Source organism: Erpetoichthys calabaricus, chromosome 3 (genome assembly GCF_900747795.2).
Source record: "Erpetoichthys calabaricus chromosome 3, fErpCal1.3, whole genome shotgun sequence".
In the NCBI taxonomy this organism is placed as follows: domain Eukaryota; kingdom Metazoa; phylum Chordata; class Cladistia; order Polypteriformes; family Polypteridae; genus Erpetoichthys; species Erpetoichthys calabaricus.
The window spans coordinates 93,045,574-93,070,179 of record NC_041396.2 but is presented as its reverse complement, the minus strand read 5'-3'; the positions used below and the strand labels follow the sequence as shown (position 1 = coordinate 93,070,179).

The 24,606-nt window shown below is 37.6% G+C and overlaps 1 protein-coding gene across 1 annotated transcript in view; it reads left to right on the top strand.

The window, feature by feature from the left end:
• The first annotated feature begins 6,723 nt into the window (after positions 1–6,723).
• The window catches only part of mfsd4aa (major facilitator superfamily domain containing 4Aa), a 53,214-nt gene continuing 35,331 nt past the window's right edge, over positions 6,724–24,606 (top strand). Inside the window, exons 1-3 of the mRNA XM_028797138.2 lie at positions 6,724–7,308; positions 23,311–23,509; positions 24,006–24,245. Of these exons, the coding sequence (XP_028652971.1) occupies positions 7,082–7,308; positions 23,311–23,509; positions 24,006–24,245 (666 nt within the window). The 5' untranslated portion in view covers positions 6,724–7,081. The remainder of the gene's footprint in view (positions 7,309–23,310; positions 23,510–24,005; positions 24,246–24,606) is intronic.

Below are 24,606 nucleotides of genomic sequence, written 5' to 3'. Positions count from 1 at the left end.
ATACTTTCTTAACATATAGTAGCGTTAGGATAGCACAAAGAGGAGCACACATAATTCAGTACACACACACATACACTTTGTAGTTTATTTTTTATCAGCTTTAAGAATTATTATATCACCTGCATCACCTACATTTTTCTAAGAACATGCTTTAGTGCCACAATATGAGCAAGTGAAGGAACCAGATCGCACTGTCCTAACATTCCAACACACCAGCTTACCTCAAAGAAAATGTAAGAAGCATTTGTTATTTATTGTTATTTATTAAAATACTGTACATGTTTTATTGCCACTACCTAAATAAGAAGTAACCCTAAAATGGAATTCCTTCAGTATGTGTTCTATAGAATACTGCCTTGTTAATTTTGTTTAATTTCAGAAAAGGTTTTAAAATAAATTTAATATAATATTCTCCAAAATAAAAAAGAAGGGTGAAAACAATTCTGGCATACGGTAACACTTTCACATTTTCTCTTTCAAGGAGTCAGATTTGTGTCTCATTTCTTAATGAAACACTATTCGTACACTGGTACAAACGTTGAGGGTGCTCACTCACCCCCAGATATCTTTTCAGCATGAAAGCATCACAAAAGGATTTTACTGGGCTCATTTAAAATCAGATACATTCTTGTCAACAAAAAACACTATCCAGTTGTGTTAAGAGCCTAAATGGGCAGAATGGTGTTTTGGCAATGTCTTGGCATGACTCCAAAGTTTGAATATGTATATAACTGAGATGGAGAAAAGATCAGTGTCTAGACTGATTGGACTTAGACAGCCATGATTATTAAGGTATTGGACAGGGTGTGATACATACACTATCAAGCCCCACTTAATCCAAAACTAAATCACAGTGGTACAAGTGAAGAAACAGCCCTAGACAAGACATCAGTCCATAACAGGGCACACATATGTTCACACCACACTCAAGCTAATTTATAGTCACTAATTAAGCAACCTTGGGATTAAAAGCAGGGTACTCAGAGGAAACTAAAAACATGGAGAGTACACACAAAAAAATAATTACTGGATTTGAACCCAGAATGCTGGATCTGTTTGGCAGCAGCACTAACTACTGTACCACCATGTTGCCCAAAGTAGCTAATTCATCCTTTCACCTTGACTTTTTTGTGTGAGTCACAAACTAGATATGAAAAGCATGTTTATTTTTTCTTTTCAGTCTGTTGACTGTCATGCTTTAAAATTTTGATGATCAAGATTTTTAGAACAGGTACTTAACATCTGAATAAAGAAAACAGCATTTAAATAGCACATATGCATATACTGTATATGTTTGCACTTTGAGTTTATAAACCATGGTACAGTGCCAAATTGCATCAGTGGGACATCCTAAACACCCGACAAAGGGGTGATGATGAGTCACACTATTGTTTATTGTGACAAGGTTGTTTTTGTCTGTAACGTTTCCTGAGGTCTACCTCCCATATTTGATTCCACCTCTGGCACCCACAGCACCAGTTTAGATAAAGGATGTTGAAACCCTAGTTACACCAGCTGGTCTAATCCCTGTTAGGCATTCTTACTTGCTATTAAATGCAAATATGCAAGGGAGAGGCAATACAAAATCATATGTGAAACTATTCAGAAAATGTAAATGAACTCTTCAATATATCACCATCAGGCAAGCTCACATAAGACTGTCGGATTTGCCATACACCTGCACAAATATGATACTAAATTAGTTTCCACTTTAATAAAGAAGCAATTCCTTTGCCAAATGCATGTTACATGTGTTTGAAAAGTGTAAACAGGTTTGAGGAAAAATATTTTTAACCATTCATTACATTTGTATTCCACTAATTTTGTTGCATCATAAAGCCACTACGATTCCAAAATTAACTTTCCAAACTGCATCTAACATTGGATTGCTTGGGGTCTTATTCATACAGGAACCAACCCTGGGTGGGATGTACGCATCCATCCATGTCAACATCAGTACAATATAAAGTTGTCAGTCAAACTACAGCAAAATGCATATTATTCTAAATGTGGGATGCAATATAAATCTAGCAATACAATTTCAAAACCTTTCTTTCTTTCTTTCTTTCTTTCTTTCTTTCTTTCTTTCTTTCTTTCTTTCTTTCTTTCTTTCTTTCTTTCTCTCTGAAGTGTAATACTTTTAATGGAATGCTAAATATTTACACAGTTGTTAGATTTTCATCTACCATAGTAATACTCAGGTTTGGTGCCAAACATTTAAAGGAGCTCACTTGAAATCTGATGGAAAGAAATTGCATGCAGTGATTGAAATGCAAAAATGCATTTATATTCATTTTATGTGCTCATACTCTATGTTAACAAATCTGTAATATTTTAAATTGTGTGAGTATCCTCTATATATTCTGATACATTAGTTGCTATTCACTTTGCTTCCTGCTGTATGGTCTCTACAGCTGTAGGTTTTACCCCATTTCAACCTCATAATGCTGGTTTATAATATGGTTGGACTTTAACAGGAATTACACTTTAACTTGATTTTATTACAGATCACTGTGTGGTAATAATTACATGATCTAAAATGTAGGTTACTTATAATTAGTACAATTGGCACGGTGACCTCTTACCTTCAACATCCCCTTGCGGTTATTGTCTGGATTCACATCCTGAAGTGGATCAAGCTGGTCAAAAATGGATGGTAGTAACAGATGGTTAGTTTACAGCAAATTGTAAAAGTCTCGCAGAGGACAGTGCTTCAGCTATAGCCCTAATATAGTTAACTTTGGAGTTCTGATGTTTTATTATTATTTAAATATGTATATGACACCCCCCTATTAATACAGATCTGGCATAACCTGTAATATAAAATATACATACAGTAACTTGAATCATGTAGAGTGATGTTCAGATATAATAAAAGTTGAAATCTGAACGATTGCACTATAGAAGTTTTCAGTAATACCATGTTAGAGACAGATAGACCTCCATGGTAAGTACTGCATTCTGTTCTCCAAAGCTGTATAGTTATTTCAGTTTTCTTTTTAAGATTTTCAGGTACAACCAGTTTGAATGCTGAGTTATGGAATGTTCACTAAAGTCAGTACAGAGCAACTGCCAGCAGTCAACTAGGGTGAACATTTGAGATGATGCCATTCTAATTTGGTTCTGTCTAGTTTACAACAAAGAACCTCTACATAGGAAATTACCTCTTTCTCCTCTTTCCCCACCCTATAGTCAGTATTAACCAAGACCATCTTATTATTTGCAACTTCCCAAGAAATATATTTTCAATAGACAGAATCTTCCTTTTAAATTGAGTACTCTAAAGTACAGTTCAAAATTATCTTCTAAACAGCACTTAGTAACATTAAGCAGATGCAGAATAGTAAGCCAGCATTGTGGGTGTTATCTTTTTTCTCTTTGACAGAAAATGTAATTGAACGTCTGAGTCAAAGTCTTCATATATTAACTTATTTAGTCAGCATTCGTGTTGTGGGCAATATATCTGCTGAGTCATGAATGGCTAGGTTTGAATAAAACCAACAGCAGTATGACTATATGTAAATCTATATTCTTGAAATTGGTGTTTATTTAAATAGATTGTTTCTTGTGTGTTGTTCAAAGGTGCACAAAGCTTTTTAGTTTGAATATCTAATGAGCAGGGTGTGCACAATAAATTCCACATAAAGCATTTTCAAATTAATTCAAATTGCAGTTAAAACAGGTTCTGTACTTCAAAATAACCGTTTCATCTAAACTGCAAATAAATTATGATTACGTTTCTGTCAGCATTTAGTAGACTATACAATAGTATTCTTCATTTAGGAAATGTGGCTTGATGTTTTGTTGACTATAGCAAAACACCATTTGAAGATATGCAGATCACAGTTTTTAATTACATTATGTCATGCTTCTTCACTAAAATTACTGCAAATTAAATGTGATTATTTCCACAATAATATAAAAACTAAACCAGTGGTCTCTAACTCTTCTGGACGGCCGCAGTGGCTGCAGGTTTTCATTCTAACCCTTTTCTTAATTGGTGATCAGTTTTTGCTGGTAATCAACTCTTTTTCCTTTCATTTTAATTGACTTGTTTTTTAAGATTGTTCCCCAGAATTTCTTCATTGTTCCCTCTGAATTGCTTCATTTCTTTCCTTAAATGGCACCCAAATAGAAATGAATTGTGAAGTGAGTGAGCCAACAGAAGACCAACTAAGTCAGGGCCTCAAACCAATTTCACTCCAGCTAGATGCTTAATTAGGCACTGACTCTTGTTGTTAATTAAACCTATTCTTTAATTCCATGGCTTGTTACTGCTCCAATTGTGTAATAGCATACATTTCTGAAATTGTTGATTTTCTCCTTTCTAAAAGTACTGTTAAAATGTTTTGTGGACCTGAGCAGATCAACACTCCTAAGACCTTCATCTTTATTTAATTTCAGATATTGTATGATTGACACAGTTTGCTGGTCATATTTTGGCTCATTTTGTATCTCACTAATACTTGGGTACTAATTAAACAAAAATAAACTATTAAGGTGTCTGAATCTTCAACAGCAAGTCAATTAAAATTTATTTAAAAAAATTAATTAGCAGCAAAAACCAGACACCAGTTAAGAAAAGGGTTAGAATGAAAACCTGCAGCCAATGCAGCCCTCCAGGACCGGAGTTGGGGACCCCTGTTCTAGACTAGTTGTGAATTATAGTAAAGTTTAAACAAATTTCATCCATTACTGCACTGAATACTGCTATGTATTTTCAAGATATACTGAATGGTATTTAGTACCTTTAAAATAGCATTGCTACAAGCTAAAGGATTAATCGGGTCCTGTCTGAAGTCTTAAAAAGTGCCAAGAGCAGAACTGATCCTTTCAGACAGAAGTCATCCAGTACATCCAGAAGTCAAAATTTGCTTATAAGGTCAAAGTTTAAAGAAAGTGAGTGTAAACAGTAGTTTCCAAATTAATTTATTCTAGCATATTAGCTTCCCTAATAGGTGACATTAAAAAGAGGGGATGGTCTTATTTGTGCCTTGTAGTCTGTCGTAACAAGTATTCATTCATGTTTCATTTATATTTCACGCAAAACAGTTTCATATTGTTCCATTTCTTTTTGGTTTTATTACTGCATATTACACTACACAACATGCCTGATTATGGAGCTTTATATGATGTCTAGAGCTGTGTTTACATAACCTACTGACATTCCCTTCCAGGGATAGTTACATTTGAATTGATTTAGATATATTTAAATCTATCATTGAAGATAATTCCACAGTAAAAGAACAAAAAATAATAAAAAGACAAAAAATTGTGTGAAATAGTCATCACATTCCACTGTTACAATAACCGAAAAATGTATATTAAGGTGTAATATATTTTAATATCTCTTATAGTCACCCAATAAATTCATCAATGTTTTTTTCCCGAACCAATTTAACCCAATAATCCCATTAGTATTGAATGTAAGTCAGGAACCATTCTTGGAGGTGATGCCAGTTTATATTTTATTACTGTTGTTATTATTTTGAGTGAGTGTGAAAGTGTGTGTGAATGTGCCCAGAAATAAATTGGCTCTTCGTCAAGGTTTGGCTTCCAAAATACAGTTTGGATAGGCACAAACTACTTGTGACCCATCCATTAATCCATTTTTTAGACTTGCTTATTCTGAGCAGGGTTGAGGAGCAGTAAGCATCAGATGCTAGACAGAAACAACCCTGGATAAGCCCCAAGTCCATCACAGGGTGAACACACACACACAAATACATGCTAGGGCCAATTTAGCAATTGTAGTCCACTTAAACCTGCATGGACTCTGGGAGGAAACCTGAGCACCTACAAGAAACCACACGAATATGGTGGAGCACATGCAAACTTCACACAAGGAGAACTCAGGATGTGAACTGCAGTCTCCTTATCTTGTTGTGAGGCATGAGCAGTACCACTGTGCCCAGTGCCAGTGCTGAGTTATTTTGTGCCCTAGGCCAAGCTCATTAGTGCACCAACTAACTGTTCGGTAGCTAACCCATGTGGAGGGCACCCCATTATGATCTGCGCCCTAGGCAAAAGCCTAATTCACCTTAATGACTGTGCTACCCCATTTATAACCCTGAACTATATAATCCAGTTAAAAATGGATGACTAATCATAACAGTCGAGAAATGTAAGGGGTAACCAGATCCTGAAGTGGGCACATACTCAATACTCATAATCCATGCTGGCACATCTCTGTTGTACTTTTATAAGTGCTAACATTTATACACCCCCTACCCCACCCCAACACACACGCACACTTTATCGGCAAAATTCTGTAAATGAACGTGACGTGTAATCAGACCTCCAAAGGCAGACTGCCAAACCCTCAACAATATGAAATTGTTTCAAATGTCATCTTCCCAACAGTGTGAAACGCCAATTATTTTTTCTATTTAAGTCATTGAACACGTTACATACAAGTAAAAACGAGTATCCAAACATACAGATAAGACGTTTCTTGTGCAATGTATATCTTTCGATGGTCCTAACATGTAACGCGTCAATCTTTAAAAGCCGATCCTTGCATTAGGAATTGTTGCAGGGTTCCGTGCTCTGATTTTCTTTAGGACTAGTAACACAAAGTTTGCTCCGTTTTTTAATTTTATAATTTCGTTTCCACTGTCGTTTTTGTTAAGCGTTTGCTCCCTTTTCGCGTATTTCTGATTAGCACAGATCAGGTGCCTGTCTACGGTGCACGCCAATTCCATCTGAAGCCACATCCCTCACCTTCGTGTCTCTGCCTTTCTCTTACTAAATGGGAGCGCATTCTGCCACAGTCTACCACGCCTCCGTCGGTATTTGAGGTTCTCAGGTGATGCATGGCTGAATGATGGATTCTCACTCAACCCGTCAGTCGCAAGTACACAAAAGGAGTAAACAAAGGTGTCTTAGTTCGCCAGACGAGTGACTCCGCGCGGGGCGGAGTCTGAAGAAAACACCGAAACAAGTTGCGATTGAAAGCAGTGGGGCGAAGTTGGAGTTAGGGGGACAAGTTCGTTTGGCCGGAAGAAAAAAAAGGAGCACGACTTTGGGGAGGAGAGTCCCGCATCGGTCAGTTAGCGGCCTTGCTCCCCGTGCCTCCATAATGCTGAACGAGAGGATATTTACGCTTTTCAAGCGTAACCTTCAACATACACTGACTTATTGGAGCGTCTTCTTCAGTTTTGGGCTCTGTATTGCATTCTTGGGACCCACCATCCTAGACCTGAGGTGTCAGACGCAAGCCACTCTACACCAAATCACCTGGGTTTTCTTCTCGCAACAGCTTTGCCTTTTGATAGGCAGCTCGGTGGGGGGCATATTCAAGAAAACGTAAGTGTGGATTTTGTTTTACGAGGGTAAAGGTGCCTTTCAGCAAGCCTTTGGAGAGATGGTAAAATATACTAAAGCAAGCAGGACAAGGTTGCAGTGAATGTGGATTTTTTGTAAACAGTTTAAATTATTTTTTAAATAGAGAAAACGGGGAACAACGTTTAACATGGTAGAAACATTGGGTTTAACATAAAGATACAGATATAAGTATCACTAATATACATGTGCGTTTGTGTGTAATTGATTATATCGGTAGTACAGAAAAACATTTTTCTGCAATGCAAGACAGTATATGACAATAACTAACACTCATCACAGAAAGAGTTTTCAGCACAGTAGTAGCAGTGGCATAGATGCGATTAACCAACGTGAAACAACTAAACTGATTTATTTTTTCATTTGTAGCTCTTAACTGAAGCCTAGTCAATAGAGGATGTGCGTTAATTTGTTCCTCATTAAGTTTAAAGGTGCATTGGGGACTCAGTTCTGGGATGAGAGCTGCCCAGTTTTGCAATTTCTCTCAACAAGGTGCAACAACGTTTGTTTTGCCAGGAATATTAGTCTCCAGATGAATTAGGATTTAGTATTTAAAAATCTGATGTTTTCTGTAAAGCTGTGATCACAGCGGTAAAACAGTGCATGCCATTATTTTATTATGTGGAAAAAGACAGAATCATGCCATATACAAAAAGAGTGCTTATTTCATTTCCCCAGTTGTGCTGCAGTTGGGTTACAAAAGTTGTAAGAAAAAATGATTTTTATCATTGCAAAGCAATATCTATTGAAGCGATTTTGCTCAGAATAAGTAGACTTCTAGCATTTACAGTGTGAAGAACTCTGGCAAGTTTTCATGCAGGCTAAGTTGTTGTAGTGTCCTTTTACTTGCATGCTGACACAAATCTGAAGGAAGTCAAATTGTGTTCAGGGCTGCCGAAAACAAATCATTCTGATGAAAGGCAAAGCTGAAATGTTGACCTTGTCCCGATATTTGTACCTATTTAAATTATGACCTTATACTCTTTCAATATATAGAGAATACAGTCCTGAGCAATTCAAAATCATTAAAATTATATTTGTTCAAGCATGAGTTTGTATAGTGTTTTATAATAATCATAATAATGCATTTTATTTATATAGCACATCTCCATGCTCAAAGCACTTAATAGAAATTCATGTATGTCAATCTTGTAAACAATTATGGGGTGAAATTGGATATGCAGTGAGTTTTGAGTTTAACCCTCTAAGCGGGCTTCAGTTTTGGCCATTTTCCACTACTTTGATTTAACTGGCCACACATTCTTCATACTTAATATGCATGTTCTATACATCAAAAGGAAGGGCTGATATTTCTCATCCAGAATATTTAACCGAATAAAAATGTATATAAATGACAGTACAGTAAGTTGCCAAATTCAGTCACATTTTTACCAAAACGTACACCTTTAAATATTATTCTTATTAGCATAAATTTTGGAATAAGCTTCCAAACACTGCCAAGTGATACATAATATATCAACAGTAGCCAAAAATAATGGTTATGAAATATCCACAGCTGACATGTCTCATATTATTTTAAGTAGTAAGCTTTCTGTGTTAAAATAAATGTCTACATTAAGAACATGCTTTACTGAAAGCACATGCACTAGATGTCCAAATGAAGGCCAAGCATTGCTGTTTCAGAATTTATACAGTGAAGGAACTATATTGTGAGAAGAAATTACATCACAATAAAGTTAAAACTCTGTTTTTGCCAAAATGTAGAGTGTTGCCTTTCTTGTCATAAATGTTGGAATATAATTCCAAATACCACAAATATAGGGTGGTCCAGATATAACTATGCAACTTTTAATGCAATGCAATAATTGCATAGTTAGATCTGGACCACCCTGTATAACACAGAATGCATGTCCAGATGGATAAGAACAACTGGGGAAAAAGTTTTGAAATACTAACGACCAATTTGTAGAGTTTTACTCTCTTGATGCAGTAAAAATAATTTTTCTTCCTCTGCCTTTACTGCTTTTAAATAAATTGCCATATAAGGGATTTCCCTTACAAAAAAGCATATATTCTACATGTCTAAGTGAAGTCCAGACTTTGTTCCTTCAGAATATATATATCCAGAAAAGGAATTGTGCTGTGTGCCCAAATTATAGCACAAAAAATAGCAAAATTTAAAAACATCTTCAGAAAACAAAATCCTGAAATAGAACACCAGTATCATCATCATCATCATAATTTTCCTTGTAGTCGTATTGATTCAGGAATAATCTGAAGTGATAAAAATAAAGTCCTTGGAAGAGAAAACAATACATGGCAAACATGATCAAGAGTTAAAAAAAAAAAAATCAAACTTTATTACAAACAGTTGGACAAAATCTTATTTTACCCTCCCAATTACAGAAACAGTTATAAAAAAAGTAACAATTTTCAAATCAAAATAAAGTTGTAAGAACCTAATGATTTATGCCACCGTGCAGAACAGATTGAGTGTAATAGTTATACACACATATATACATATATTGCTGAAAAAAATTAAAAGAACGCTTTTTAATCAGATTATAGCATTAAGTCAATGAAACTTCGGGGCTATTGATCTGGTCAGTTAAGTAGCAGAGGGGGTTGTTAATCAGTTTCAGCTGCTTTGGTGTTAATGAAATTAACAACAGGTGCACTAGAGGGGTAACAATGAGATGACCTCCAAAACAGGAATGGTTTAACAGGTGGAGGCCACTGACATTTTTCCCTCCTCATCTTTTCTGACTGTTTTTTCAATAGTTTTGTATTTGGCTATGGCCAGTGTCACTACTGGTAGCATGAGGCGATACCTGGACCCTACAGAGGTTACAAAGGTAGTCCACCTTCTCCAGGATGGCACATCAATATGTGCCATTGCCAGAAGGTTTGCTGTGTCTCCCAGCACAGTCTCAAGGGCATGGAGGAGATTGCAGGAGACAGGCTGTTACTCTAGGAGAGCTGGACAGGGCCGTAGAAGGTCCTTAACCCATCAGCAGGACTGGTATCTGCTCTTTTAGGCAAGGAGGAACAGGATGAGCACTGCCAGAGCCCTACAAAATGACCTTCAGCAGACCACTGGTGTGAATGTCTCTGACTGAACAATCAGAAACAGACTTCCTGAGGGCCCGATGTCCTCTAGTGGGCCTTGTGCTCACGGCCCGGCACCATGGAGCTCAATTGGCATTTGCCATAGCATACCAGAATTGGCAGGTCCACCACTGGTGCCCTGTGCTTTTCACTGATGAGAGCAGGTTCATCCTGAGCACGTGACAGACATGAAAGGGTCGGGAGAAGTCGTGGAGTACATTATGCTGCCTGTAACATTGTTCAGCATGACCAATTTGGTGGTGGCTCAGTGATGGTCTGGGAAGGCATAGCCATGGAGGGACACACAGACCTCTACAGGCTAGACAATGGCACCCTGACTGCCATAAGGTATCGGTATAAAATACTTGGACCCATTGTCAGACTCTATGCTGGTGCAGTGGGTCCTGGGTTCCTCCTGGTGCACGACAATGCCCAGCCTCATGTGGCAAGAGTATGCCGGCAGTTCCTGGAGGATGAAGGAACTGATACCACTGACTGTCCCCCATGCTCGCCTGACCTAAATTCAATAGAACACCTCTGGGACATTATGTTTTAGTCCATCCGACGCCGCCAGGTTGCACCTCAAGACTGTCCAGGAGCTCAGTGATGCCCTGGTCCAGATCTGGGAGGAGATCCCCCAGGACACCATCCATCATCTCATTAGGAGTATGCCCGGAAATTGTCAGGCATCCATACAAGCACGTGGGGGCCATACAAACTACGGAGTACAATTTTGAGTTGCTGTAATAGAGTATAAGTTTAATATGTCACTGTACTCTCTACAAATACAGTGGTGTGAAAAACTATTTGCCCCCTTCCTGATTTCTTATTCTTTTGCATGTTTGTCACACAAAATGTTTCTGATCATCAAACACATTTAACCATTAGTCAAATATAACACAAGTAAACACAAAATGCAGTTTTTAAATGATGGTTTTTATTATTTAGGGAGAAAAAAAATCCAAACCTACATGGCCCTGTGTGAAAAAGTAATTGCCCCCTTGTTAAAAAATAACCTAACTGTGGTGTATCACACCTGAGTTCAATTTCCGTAGCCACCCCCAGGCCTGATTACTGCCACACCTGTTTCAATCAAGAAATCACTTAAATAGGAGCTGTCTGACACAGAGAAGTAGACCAAAAGCACCTCAAAAGCTAGACATCATGTCAAGATCCAAAGAAATTCGGGAACAAATGAGAACAGAAGTAATTGAGATCTATCAGTCTGGTAAAGGTTATAAAGCCATTTCTAAAGCTTTGGGACTCCAGCGAACCACAGTGAGAGCCATTATCCACAAATGGCAAAAACATGGAACAGTGGTGAACCTTCCCAGGAGTGGCCGGCCGACCAAAATTACCCCAAGAGCGCAGAGATGACTCATCCGAGAGGTCACAAAAGACCCCAGGACAACGTCTAAAGAACTGCAGACCTCACTTGCCTCAATTAAGGCCAGTGTTCACAACTCCACCATAAGTAAGAGACTGGGCAAATACGGCCTGCATGGCAGATTTCCAAGACGCAAACCACTGTTAAGCAAAAAGAACATTAGGGCTCGTCTCAGTTTTGCTAAGAAACATCTCAATGATTGCCAAGACTTTTGGGAAAATACCTTGTGGACTGATGAGTCAAAAGTTGAACTTTTTGGAAGGCAAATGTCCCGTTACATCTGGCGTAAAAGGAACACAGCATTTCAGAAAAAGAACATCATACCAACAGTAAAATATGGTGGTGGTAGTGTGATGGTCTGGGGTTGTTTTGCTGCTTCAGGACCTGGAAGGCTTGCTGTGATAGATGGAAGCATGAATTCTACTGTCTACCAAAAAATCCTGAAGGAGAATGTCCGGCCATCTGTTCGTCAACTCAAGCTGAAGCGATCTTGGGTGCTGCAACAGGACAATGACCCAAAACACACCAGCAAATCCACCTCTGAATGGCTGAAGAAAAACAAAATGAAGACTTTGGAGTGGCCTAGTCAAAGTCCTGACCTGAATCCAATTGAGATGCTATGGCATGACCTTAAAAAGGCGGTTCATGCTAGAAAACCCTCAAATAAAGCTGAATTACAACAATTTTGCAAAGATGAGTGGGCCAAAATTCCTCCAGAGCGCTGTAAAAGACTCATTGCAAGTTATCGCAAACGCTTGATTGCAGTTATTGCTGCTAAGGGTGGCCCAACCAGTTATTAGGTTCAGGGGGCAATTACTTTTTCACACAGGGCCATGTAGGTTTGGATTTTTTTTTCTCCCTAAATAATAAAAACCACCATTTACAAACTGCATTTTGTGTTTACTTGTGTTATATTTGACTAATGGTTAAATGTGTTTGATGATCAGAAACATTTTGTGTGACAAACATGCAAAAGAATAAGAAATCAGGAAGGGGGCAAATAGTTTTTCACACCACTGTATATCTTATAAATCTGACTTTTTCTACTTGCATGCACAGTTGACACAGAGCCAGATTTAGCACAGGGGTTCACCATATAGAACTGTTAGGCAAGCATTATAAGACAAGACAGACAGAGACAACTGAGAAATGGGCAGTCGGACTGAGAACTGCTGTATACCATTTTTGTCTGTCAAAGTCAGCATTAAACTGTATCCTCTTTTGCCTTGTTTGGAATGGTGTGATTCACCTAAGTGGGGGCCTGCATGTGAAGAAAGAGTATAAAGCCTTGGAGCTAGTGCTGGGCGGTATACCGGTTCATACCAAAAACTGTTTTTTTTTATTTTTGTTATGATATGGATTTTTCTTATACCGCAACATCGGTTTAAATAGCCTAAACAACATTCGGAACGTGGCGCAGCAGGAAACTGTTTAAGGGGAAACCTTTTTCACTGCTGCACCTCTAAACACGAATGCAACGGAGTACATGCATTGGTGGAGGTATTGAACCTACCTTAATATAAATTAAGGTAAATAACATTCAATCTGGCTTTTATGTAAGTAACATATAAATGTTAATGTTTTGGGCACATGCACCGTCCAGATATAATAATAATAATAAATAATAATCATAGATCTAAATACTAGAGTGGAGAGTCTAAAGCTGAAGGTGGAAGCTGCCGTCGCTGTACTTTTGTATATAAGAGACCAGATCGAATGTTATTTACTTATTTACCTTTATTTATTTACTTACTTCCTACAGCGTAAAGTCACAAGTAGACTGCAGAGCTTCTCGTGTACATATACAAAGCACAGAGATTGCAAAAGTACGAAGTACATTCTTGCTCCGATGTAGAACCGTCATCATGATCTGAGTTCACCTCTGTTACTGCTGTTTTCACATAAAGACACGCTATGTCAGATGGGGGGGTGGGATCGTGAACGTGACTAAGAGAATAAAACTGAATAAAAAAAACAAAAAAAAAAAACAAAGCTAACCTTTACAAGCATCATAAATTTACACAGGCTATTACAGACTGAAATCAAATGTATGTTTTTATTCTAAGATAGTAAGAATAAGAGCAGCTCATTTCTCAAAATGGACTCGTCCGGGGTCGAACCCGTGAAGTTTTGATTACCTTTCAACAGCTGATACCATTGCGCCACCGAAACGGTCATAGCAAATACGTGTCAATGTCGCATCCTAACGCGGGTTCTTTTTCTGCAGTTATAGTCTTGAATAGAAGTGCACTTGTTCAGTTATATTTGTACCTTTTGTGAAGGTGTATTATTTGATATTTGGACTTCAGGCTTCACACATTATACACTTCATGTCTACATTTTGTCAATTATTACTAAAACATGAAAAAAGTTTGTTTTAACGATGTGTTTACATAAACATGAAATGCATGTGTTCCAAATAACGATATAGTATTTATAAAAGGTGTAATTTTGCTTGACTTCACTCTATCCAACTCTAAGCAACTGACACACAGATAAACAGACTTAAGCTGAGAAAACTATGTGGTGGTGGGGGGATGTGCTTATCAACACATTTACAGGACAAAAGATGCTGATGGAGAGGTGCAAAGCGATTTAAGGTGGGACGGATCTACAAGTTTTTTTCGTAGGCTCTGGTAATTCTAGTGTTAAGTGGGTGGGATCATGGTAGTGACAAAAAAGCATTATATTGTTTATATTGATAAACTGTAATTGCTAGAGCTCAATTAGCCTTAATTACCTATACTTATTTTTATAGAGACCCTTGTAACATAGCACTTACAAACATGAAATCCAGTGTTAATTTAATTAAGGATAAAATTTATAAACTGGAAGTAGCAGCTGAGTCATTAAAGAAGGCAAAGGTGATCGACAGCACAGACCTTGAAACAAATATTACAGGAGTAAAAATATTCAGGCTCAATAAGAGTGTTGGCAGTTTCACAGACAGACTATGAAAATGTGTGTTTGGCAGTGCCACATATCCAGAAGTACACAGCAAGGCATTTGGGGTGACGACAGTGCCAGATTGAGGGGGCATCTTATCATTTCACAGGTCTGTACAGAGTAAATGTTTAGGAAGATAATTCTGGGTTGATTGATTTTCAAAGTTTTTTAACACCATGGGGTGTTTTGCTATTATTTGATTCTGAAACAAATATGATGCACTTGAACCATGCATAGCATAATTTGGATGTAGCATTCAGTGTATGCTAGCATTGTTTTATGTAAAAGTATATTTAGTATGTTGAACATATCCACATGTATTTTTTTTCTATATTTTGCTGATGGGTAAATGTGTGATGCAGGCAATAATAATTAACAACCTGTGCATCATGTTCAGGGTTGTGTGAAGTTGGAATCAAGGGATGACCCCTTGGATAAACAAATGGGTACTAACCCTGCATGGTTTGGCAGTCAATAATACTGAATTTTCAATAAAATTGTAGCTGCTAGTTTTCTTGTGATATCATAAACATATTTAAACTGACCGTGTTTATCAACAAATCAACTTATGTATTGATAACAAGAATAAGGTCCTTTCAAGGACTGGTAAAATTTTATTTACTTTTGTCACTAAAAGAACAGTAGGGTTTATTTTTTTAGTTATTAAAGCCTAGAACAAATATCTGTGTTCATACAATGTAAATTTAAAGAAAAGAGTGCAAACATGAGGCAGGTAGAGCATAGTAGTCTATTTAACTGTGAAAATAGTGGATGCATTAGTTCTCTTTAGCACCAAATGAAAAGATCCTACAGTAGGAGGAGGAGAAGGTTAGGAGCACGCACTGATATAGCGCATTGCCGCACCCATCACATGACAAATCAGCCCAAGTGCAGCCATGCAATGGGTGACACCTCAGCACCACACTAGTTCAGATGGAATGGAACAGTGTGAGGTTTTTTATGGTGGCAACAGTAGACATGTTCAAAAATTGTTTTGTTCACAAGTGGACATGTTCATAAATTGCTTTTTTCACTGATTACCTGATTATTAAGTTTGTTGTTTTTTAAACCACTTTACAGTTCTCTTTAAGCACCCTGGGTATTCATTTATTCAAGTTCGACCTTGAGCAATGCCATGTAGATTTTGTGCATTTTTAAAATTCTATTTACAGTTATGGACATTATCACATGCCCATGATATCTAGTATAATCAGAGTGATTTGCCTTTCCACCATTACCATTGATTAAGGCAATTAACACAATGTACTTAATGGCCCCATGAGATGGAGAGTTGATATAAAATCTCATATGTTTCACAGAGTGACTGTTATTATTTTTAAGGTCAGACATTCCTGACTGCTTTTGAGAGGGGTTTTGAAATACTAAATTAAGGCACCATTAGTATTACTTAACAGAACCGAAGGGGGCCTTTCATTTAGATATTCCAGTGCAGTTGTGTAAGAGGCCACTTTTCTTTTGGTAATATCCATCTAAAATAACAGTACATTCTTCATTACTTTTTACAGTTTTGTTGAAACCACTTTTTAGTGTCAGTCTTCAGTTTGTTCACTTACCTGTTATGTGATTATTACATGTGACTCAGTGTGAGTATTAGCTGGTAAGATCTTTTTGTCTGTTTCACAGTGCTGATTTGCGGGAATCCTGTAGAAGCTGAATATCTTTCTGAGAGCAATGCAGGTCAGACTGAGACATCAATGACCACTTTCAACCTCCTTGCAAATTGCATAAACCAACCTGAGGCAGCAATAAGTATAGCAAGGCTAATGAAGTCATCAATGAAACACATTCCTAAAAATTAGAAATGTTTTACTGTTGTCATTGAAAAGTTTCCTTCTTTCATGCATCTTACCCTAGTTCTGTTTAAATAAAGGTAAAATCTAGATGAATACTCAGTATTGTACCATAATCAAGGGTATGAACAGCTACTCACTGAGAAGTCTTCCTTGTTAGATGGAAAGTGGTGTAAAGAAATTTGGGTTTCTTTTAGTGCTGGGCAGTATACCGGTTCATACCAAAAACCGTTTTTTATTTTTGTTATGATATGGAGTTTTCTTATACCGCAACACTGGTTTAAATTGCTTAAACTGTTTAAGGGGGACCTTTTTCACTGCTACAACGCTAAACACACATGCAACAGAGTACATGCGTTAGTGGGTGTTGCATGGGGGCTCTTTTTCACTGCTACACCGCTAAACATGCATATAACATGCGGTAGTGGAGGTATTGCGTGGTGAAAATGCACAGAGAACATTCTGAAACTGAAGCTTTAGCGACGATAAAGTTGAACATGATGACACAGAAAAACTTTTGCTGGTAAAAGGAGTCACGTCTGTTGTCTGGAGATACTTTGGATTTAAAAGGTCGGATGTGGACCATTATGTTCAAATGTGTGAATACTGTTTCTATACTTCTGAATAATACTGCAAGCCAATTTGTACTTGTTTTATTTTTTTCAATACTGTGTAATGTACTTGGGTACTGTGTAATAGTATGACGACATGTTGACTTTATTCTCGTAATTTGTTATTAAAGTAGAACATCGTAAACTAAACTTCATCTTAAAATGAATATTTAATTTACTAGATTTTCTCAAACCCCATCATAAGTTATGTAGCACATTAAATGCTTTGTGTTAAGTGTTCCCGGAGCCATGTTAATTGTTACGTGTTTCTTAAACTGACTTCCTCTTGCCCTAAGAGGAGGCGCAGGCAACAATCACCACACAGAATACATTAATTTCATGATATTCCTGCTCCCTGAACATTTAGAATGCTAAGATAAATACTTGCTTTAATGCATTCCATCATGAAAATTATATCATGTATTAATCATGTGGGGGCATGGAGGCATTGAGGGTGCACTGCTGCGTCGCCGCAATGGAGTCCCGGGTCTTCCCTGCTTTGAATTTGCATGTTTTTCTGGTTGGTTTACTTGGCGTGCTTCAGTTTCCTTTCAAAGTCATGTAGGATGTGGGGTTTTGTTATGCTATATTAACCTTGCTAGTGTATGTATTGCTCGTATTCACCCTGTGCCGTGCTGGCACCCCATTCAGGATTTGCTCCTGCCTTGCACACAATGCTTGCTGGGATGTGTGCAACCCTGAATGGATGGCATAATTAAACATATATAATGAAGATTTTTTTTTAAAGTTCTGAACACTCTGTGGTCTAAGTTTATAACTAGTTTTAATTTCACAAATACGTTTATCGTGTGGTGATTGGTTATGTGGAGAAAGAAAAAGGAAGGATAGGAACTGCGGGTTTGGTACATCGGACAGATTCAGCTCACATGCAATAAAGAGAGCCCGCTCAGATGAACATCCATTGAATTCTGTGTTCGTGTCTCCGAGCACCAGATCACAAACCCAATGTTTACACAATATTTAAGTTAAACTTGTGTGATACCCATTCATACATCCAGTTTTTTGGAGCCTCGTCACACCTGCCATAAAGTTCTCTACACTGAATGTACACCTGGGGACCTCTTACTGCAAGGGAGCAGCACTACCTTGCATGTTTAATACCTGCTTTAATGCATTTCATCATGAAAATATCAAGTATTTATCTTGGCATTCTACATTTCCAGAGAGCAGGAATATCAGGAAGTGAATGTATTCTGTGCGGCGATCGCTGCCTGCCCCTCATCTTAGTGCAGAGGAAGTCAGTTTAAGAAGCGCGTAGCGATTAACAACTGGGTCGGGGAACACATAACACAAAGCATTTAATGTGCTATATTAACTTATGACGGGGTAAATTAAACATTGATTTTAGGATGAAGTTTAGTTTACAACATTCTACTTCAATTACAAAATAAACTATGAGAATAAAGTAGAAATGTCGACTTTAATCTTGACATAAGCGCCGAGATTAAAGTGGAAATGTCGAGAATAAAGTCAACATGTCGACTTTATTCTCGACATATAGTTTTTTTTTTTTTCTTCCCTGTGTCCGTATTTTTTTTTTTTTCCTTCACTGTGGCCCAAATACGATTCCTTGGGCTATACCACAAATAGTATTATACAGTGCATCCAGAAAGTATTCACAGCGCATCACTTTTTCCACATTTTGTTATGTTACAGCCTTATTCCAAAATGGATTAAATTCATTTTTTTCCTCAGAATTCTACACACAACACCCCATAATGACAACGTGAAAAAAGTTTATTTGAGGTTTTTGCAAATTTATTAAAAGTAAAAAAACTGAGAAATCCCATGTACATAAGTAGTCACAGCCTTTGCTCAATACTTTGACGATGCACCTTTGGCAGCAATTACAGGCTCAAGTCTTTTTGAATATGATGCCACAAGCTTGGCACACCTATCCTTGGCCAGTTTCGCCAATTCCTCTTTGCAGCACCTCTCAAGCTCCATCAGGTTGGATGGGAAGCGTCGGTGCACAGCCATTTTAAGATCTTTCCAGAGATGTTCAATCGGATTCAAGTCTGGGCTCTGACTGGGCCACTCAAGGACATTCACAGAGTTGTCCTGAAGCCACTCCTTTGATATCTTGGCTGTGTGCTTAGGGTCGTTGTCCTGCTGAAAGATGAATCGTCGCCCCAGTCTGAGGTCGAGAGCGCTCTGGAGCAGGTTTTCATCCAGGATGTCTCTGTACATTGCTGCAGTCATCTTTCCCTTTATCCTGACTAGTCTCCCAGTTCCTGCCGCTGAAAAACATCTCCAAAGCATGATGCTGCCACCACCATGCTTCACTGTAGGGATGGTATTGGCCTGGTGATGAGCGGTGCCTGGTTTCCTCCAAACGTGACGCCTGGTATTCACACCAAAGAGTTCAATCTTTGTCTCATCAGACCAGAGAATTTTCTTTCTCATGGTCTGAGAGTCCTTCAGGTGCCTTTTGGCAAACTCCAGGCGGGCTACCATGTGCCTTTTGCTAAGGAGTGGCTTCCGTCTGGCCACTCTACCATACAGGCCTGATTGGTGGATTGCTGCAGAGATGGTTGTCCTTCTGGAAGGTTCTTTTCTCTCCACAGAGGACCTCTGGAGCTCTGACAGAGTGACCATCGGGTTCTTGGTCACTTCCCTGACTAAGGCCCTTCTCCCCCGATCACTCAGTTTAGATGGCCGGCCAACTCTAGGAAGAGTCCTGGTGGTTTCGAACTTCTTCCACTTATGGATGATGGAGGCCACTGTGCTCATTGGGACCTTCAAAGCAGCAGAAATTTTTCTGTAACCTTCCCCAGATTTGTGCTTAGAGAGAATCCTGTCTTTGAGGTCTACAGACAATTCGTTTGACTTCATGCTTGGTTTGTGCTCTGACATGAACTTTGAACTGTGGGACCTTATATAGACAGGTGTGTGCCTTTCCAAATCATGTCCAATCAACTGAATTTACCACAGGTGGACTCCAATTAAGCTGCAGAAACATCTCAAGGATGATCAGGAGAAACAGGATGCACCTGAGCTCAATTTTGAGCTTCATGGCAAAGACTGTGAATACTTATGTACATGTGCTTTCTCAATTTTTTTTTATTTTAATAAATTTGCAAAAACCTCAAGTAAACTTTTTTCACGTTGTGAATTATGGGGTGTTGTATGTAGAATTCTGAGGAAAAAAATGAATTTAATTCATTTTGGAATAAGGCTGTAACATAACAAAATGTGGAAACTGATGCGCTGTGAATACTTTACGGATGCACTGTAAATGCAAGTTGCAGTTTTATTATTTATGTACAGTATATAGCTTAGCTTGAAGCAAGGTCCATATTAATGCAATTTGCCTTAATGATGTTTCCGATGGTAAAGATGTTATCACCAAGTTGCACTTGTTTTATTTTATTTTTTTTTTGGTGAATACTGTGTAATGCACCTGGGCCTTGAAGTCTTGAAGTAATAGTACAACTTCCAGTAATAACACTATTTATTTTATTGTTATTATTTATTAGTTTAAATATTATGCAGTTTAATGATGGTAAAGTTGTTTAAAAAGTCACTTTAACGTGTCAGTGGACAGAAATTGTTAACATTAACAGAAAGTGTAGTTGGTTTACAAAAAATATTGACTTTTTATTCCTTTTCTAAGACATGTTCAGTGCAATACAACTTTTGACAAGCACCTCTGGATATTTTACTAAGTCTAAATGCTTCTTTGGATGGTTGAAAATATGTTGTCAAAATTTTAGTTTAAGGTTGTTTGCAAAATTTGTTCAATAAAAAGGTTCTATATTTTGACTGCAACTGTCATGCAATATGATTCCTTCTCTTCATTAGTGCCACCCCCTTGAAATCTATCGCAGTATGGGGCCATGCAAACCTGTATTAATACTTCTGTGCACATTAAAATGTTTTTTTGTACATTGTACAATTCTCATGACAGTGGAATAGTTTATTCTTAGCCAGTCTACTGCAGTAATTGCAGTGGAAAATGTGGTTAACATCCACACATGCATGGGAAAAAAATACCGTTGAATACTGTGAAACCAGTATAATTTTGAAAAAATACCGTGATATAGAATTTTGGTCATACTGCCCAGCACTAATTTCTTTATAGTTAAGCCTCAACACAACAATAGGCATAACCTGATATCTGACAAACACTTCAATATAGCTAGGCTAAAATTAGCTGAAAGTAGCTACCTGTGTTAGACTGAAATAATTCAAAGGCTGGATTAGATGAGCAAACTTGCATGGTGTTTTCTGGGTGTTACTCCAGGATCCACCCACAATGACAATCATAGGTCTTTGTCTGGTTTTAAAAGCTAAAGCTGTCTGTCAATCATTTTAAAAAAATATATGTTATTTAGTGTGTTGCCAACAAAGGCCAGTGTCAAGGACATACATTCATAGGTTGGAAGCTGAACAAGTGTTTTTCCAGAAATAGAACTGCACAGCTTGGAATGTTTGCTTTCATTAATGTTTCCCATTGAGACAGTCTTACAAGTTAAAAGCCTTTTGTTGGTTTTGATGGGTGCTTGACTGAGGTCATATACATAGCCAGCCCAAGGCATAAGAGAATTAAATGGCTACATAGGGCCGTGTGGCCACCAGGGAGTTACCATCTTCTCAGTCTGTCATGGGAAATGGTAAAGATGAATAAGGGAAAATTGTCAACTGATTTCCAGGCATTAACCAGCTTCTTTATCCTACACCCTCCCCCCACTTTGAGTGCACTGAGAGGGAAAGATTGCTATTTGATAGTGTTGATTTCTTGTAAGGGAACACCCCCATTCCTAGTGACATCGTGAGACTTCTTAGTGTGACTTTTTAACAATGGGGCCTACAAAGCTTTTAATTCCCTTAAGCCTTAACAAGTATAAACCAGCACTTGTTATATGGCAAGATAGTTATCCAAACTGGAGGCTTTTAGCAATTATGAAGAGTCAGAGCTGCAGTACCACTGCTTTTTTGCTCCACCCTCCCCTTTCTTCTACGGCACGAATTATTAAAAAGGTTAATTCTTTACACCATAGTCTCAAATCTTTACATTTTATAGTGTATTTAAAGAAGTAATTATTACTTGGACAATAGGTAATGATTAATTTTCAGAAGTCACCATCGGTCATTCATTGTGAGTTGCACAGGCAAATGAGACAGAAACTACGAGTCCTCACATAAACTGGAATTGGCTGGTGTGAAGTGCTCTAAACTGATGCTGTGTTGTACAAGTTGGAAAACCCAGCAGAAGAGTGATTTGGCAAAGATATGGTACAAGTGTGATGCTAGGAAAGGGCGGCCATATGATTGACTAAAAATAACATAAATGGGTCTAGAGTTGTACTGGTGTATGCTATTTCAGTATAATAAATTCTCCATGGTCCTGCTTATGGTTATAAATTCAAGGTAATGAAGGTTTAAATAAATATAAGAGGAAATCCATTTAACTGTCTTAATACTTGTGAGAGATCACTACATTTTACCAATCTTTATTTAGCATTGATCAATCCTTTTTGCCTGTTCAACACCACATAGTGGTGTGTATTTTGTATATGTTAGAATAGAATTCTTTGCTCCTATTTTGTCTTTAGTGCATAAACCAGATGAAGAAATATTTAGATAAAAAAACAGCTGGTTGACGCTTGACATAAAATGTAACAAATGTGAAGAATGTGTGAAATGAATAGTAGGCGTTCACCATCTCTCCCTTCCACTCACATTCTTTGATCATTTGAAATTATAATCTTAGTTTATACAGATAATGACTTGTTGCTGGATGTTAAATAGTGAAATTGCTTATTTTCTTAGCTATGGGAGTTGTTTAATCGCAAATCTGATCATTTATACGGTTCAAAATATGCATGTTATTAATTGTGTATACATAAAATGAATATAAGGCCAAGCAGAATGTTACATTTGTCTCAATACAATTTGGATGGGAGTGGGAATATAAGATGGACCAGAGAAAGTATCATTGATATGATTGGATGTTACCCTAGACATTGATTGGATGTTGAAACCCTGTATCCAAAGCCACAAAAAGTTAAATGTTATGGGCTAAGATTCCTATGTGTCTTAAACCTAGTGAGAAATAATGTGTATTGTCTCTGCAGAAATAACCTATGTTAAATCTGATCTCTCTTGTTATCCACAGGCTTTTCTGCTCCCTTTTGGCTCTCTTTATTTGTACCCTACTCATCTCTGTGGTTTTTGCCATTATTCCTCTATGTGAAAATGTTGTTGTGCTTGCTATTGCCATGGCAGTAACTGGTCTGGCAATGGGTGTCATAGATACCATTGCCAATCTTCAGCTTGTAAAAATCTACCAAAAGGATTCTGCAGTCTTTCTGCAGGTAATTATCTGATTTATGTTATCTTCACATAGTAAAGGTGGTGGGAGTCGTAATGGGTAGATTCATAATTTGATGATAATTGTCCAATAATACAGAAAATGAAATAACTATATAAAAGTATAACATGCTTTACGGCAGGCATAGAGAGGAGTGGTCATAGATTAACTTTGCTTAAGCCTTTTTATTACTGTTAGGTAATAAAACGTTTATTTGTGGATTTGTGTAATTGGATTGATGCCACATAGACCAAAAAAAATTGACCAAAAAAATAAGTGTTTTTTAAGTAAACGGACACAATAGATGGAAGCATAATAGTTAGCACTGCTCCCTCAAGAATCCTGTTTACCTCGTAGCTGGTTCGCTCACTTCAATACCTTTGTTATACACTATATGGATTTATGGTGGTACCAGACCATGCGAAGAGGTTTTACACAGAAATAAATTGTATTTTCTTAACTTTTTTTTGTCTCAGTATTTTCTCCTTTTGTTCCTGTAGGTTCTTCATTTCTTCATTGGCTTGGGAGCTCTGGTGAGCCCACTTATAGCGGACCCCTTCCTTTCTGAAACCAACTGTCTCCTGAGTAACACTACAAGAAACACCACTGGCACTCTACACCACATCCGACATACACTGTCGGGCACCACAATCCACAACTTGTCTCGATATGATCTACCCATGGACGGTGAGGTTGTCACTCAAGTCTCCTATGCATTCTGGATCATGGCTCTAATAAATGTGAGTGAACAAAGAAAACATAATCCCCTTAGTCCAGTGTTTAGCACCCTGTCATCCTACTTTTGCAGGGTTGGAAGCAAAGCCATGTTAGTTTGTTTAAGATGTCTAACCAATAACTTTTATTTTTTACAAGAGAAATATCCCAAGTGCTAACCATGGGTCTTGTGAAAGCATTAAAGCAATGGTTAAAATGAAATATAAGGAGGGTTAAAAAGCATTTGGAGAGAAATACTGCAGAAAGTATAAGAGGTGACTGAAAGTATTTTAGTAGTAAAAGAATAGTCAAGGAGAAGGTAAAGAATATTAGGAAAGGTAAAAACAAACAAACAAAATTATACACATAAAATAGCAAATATTTTAA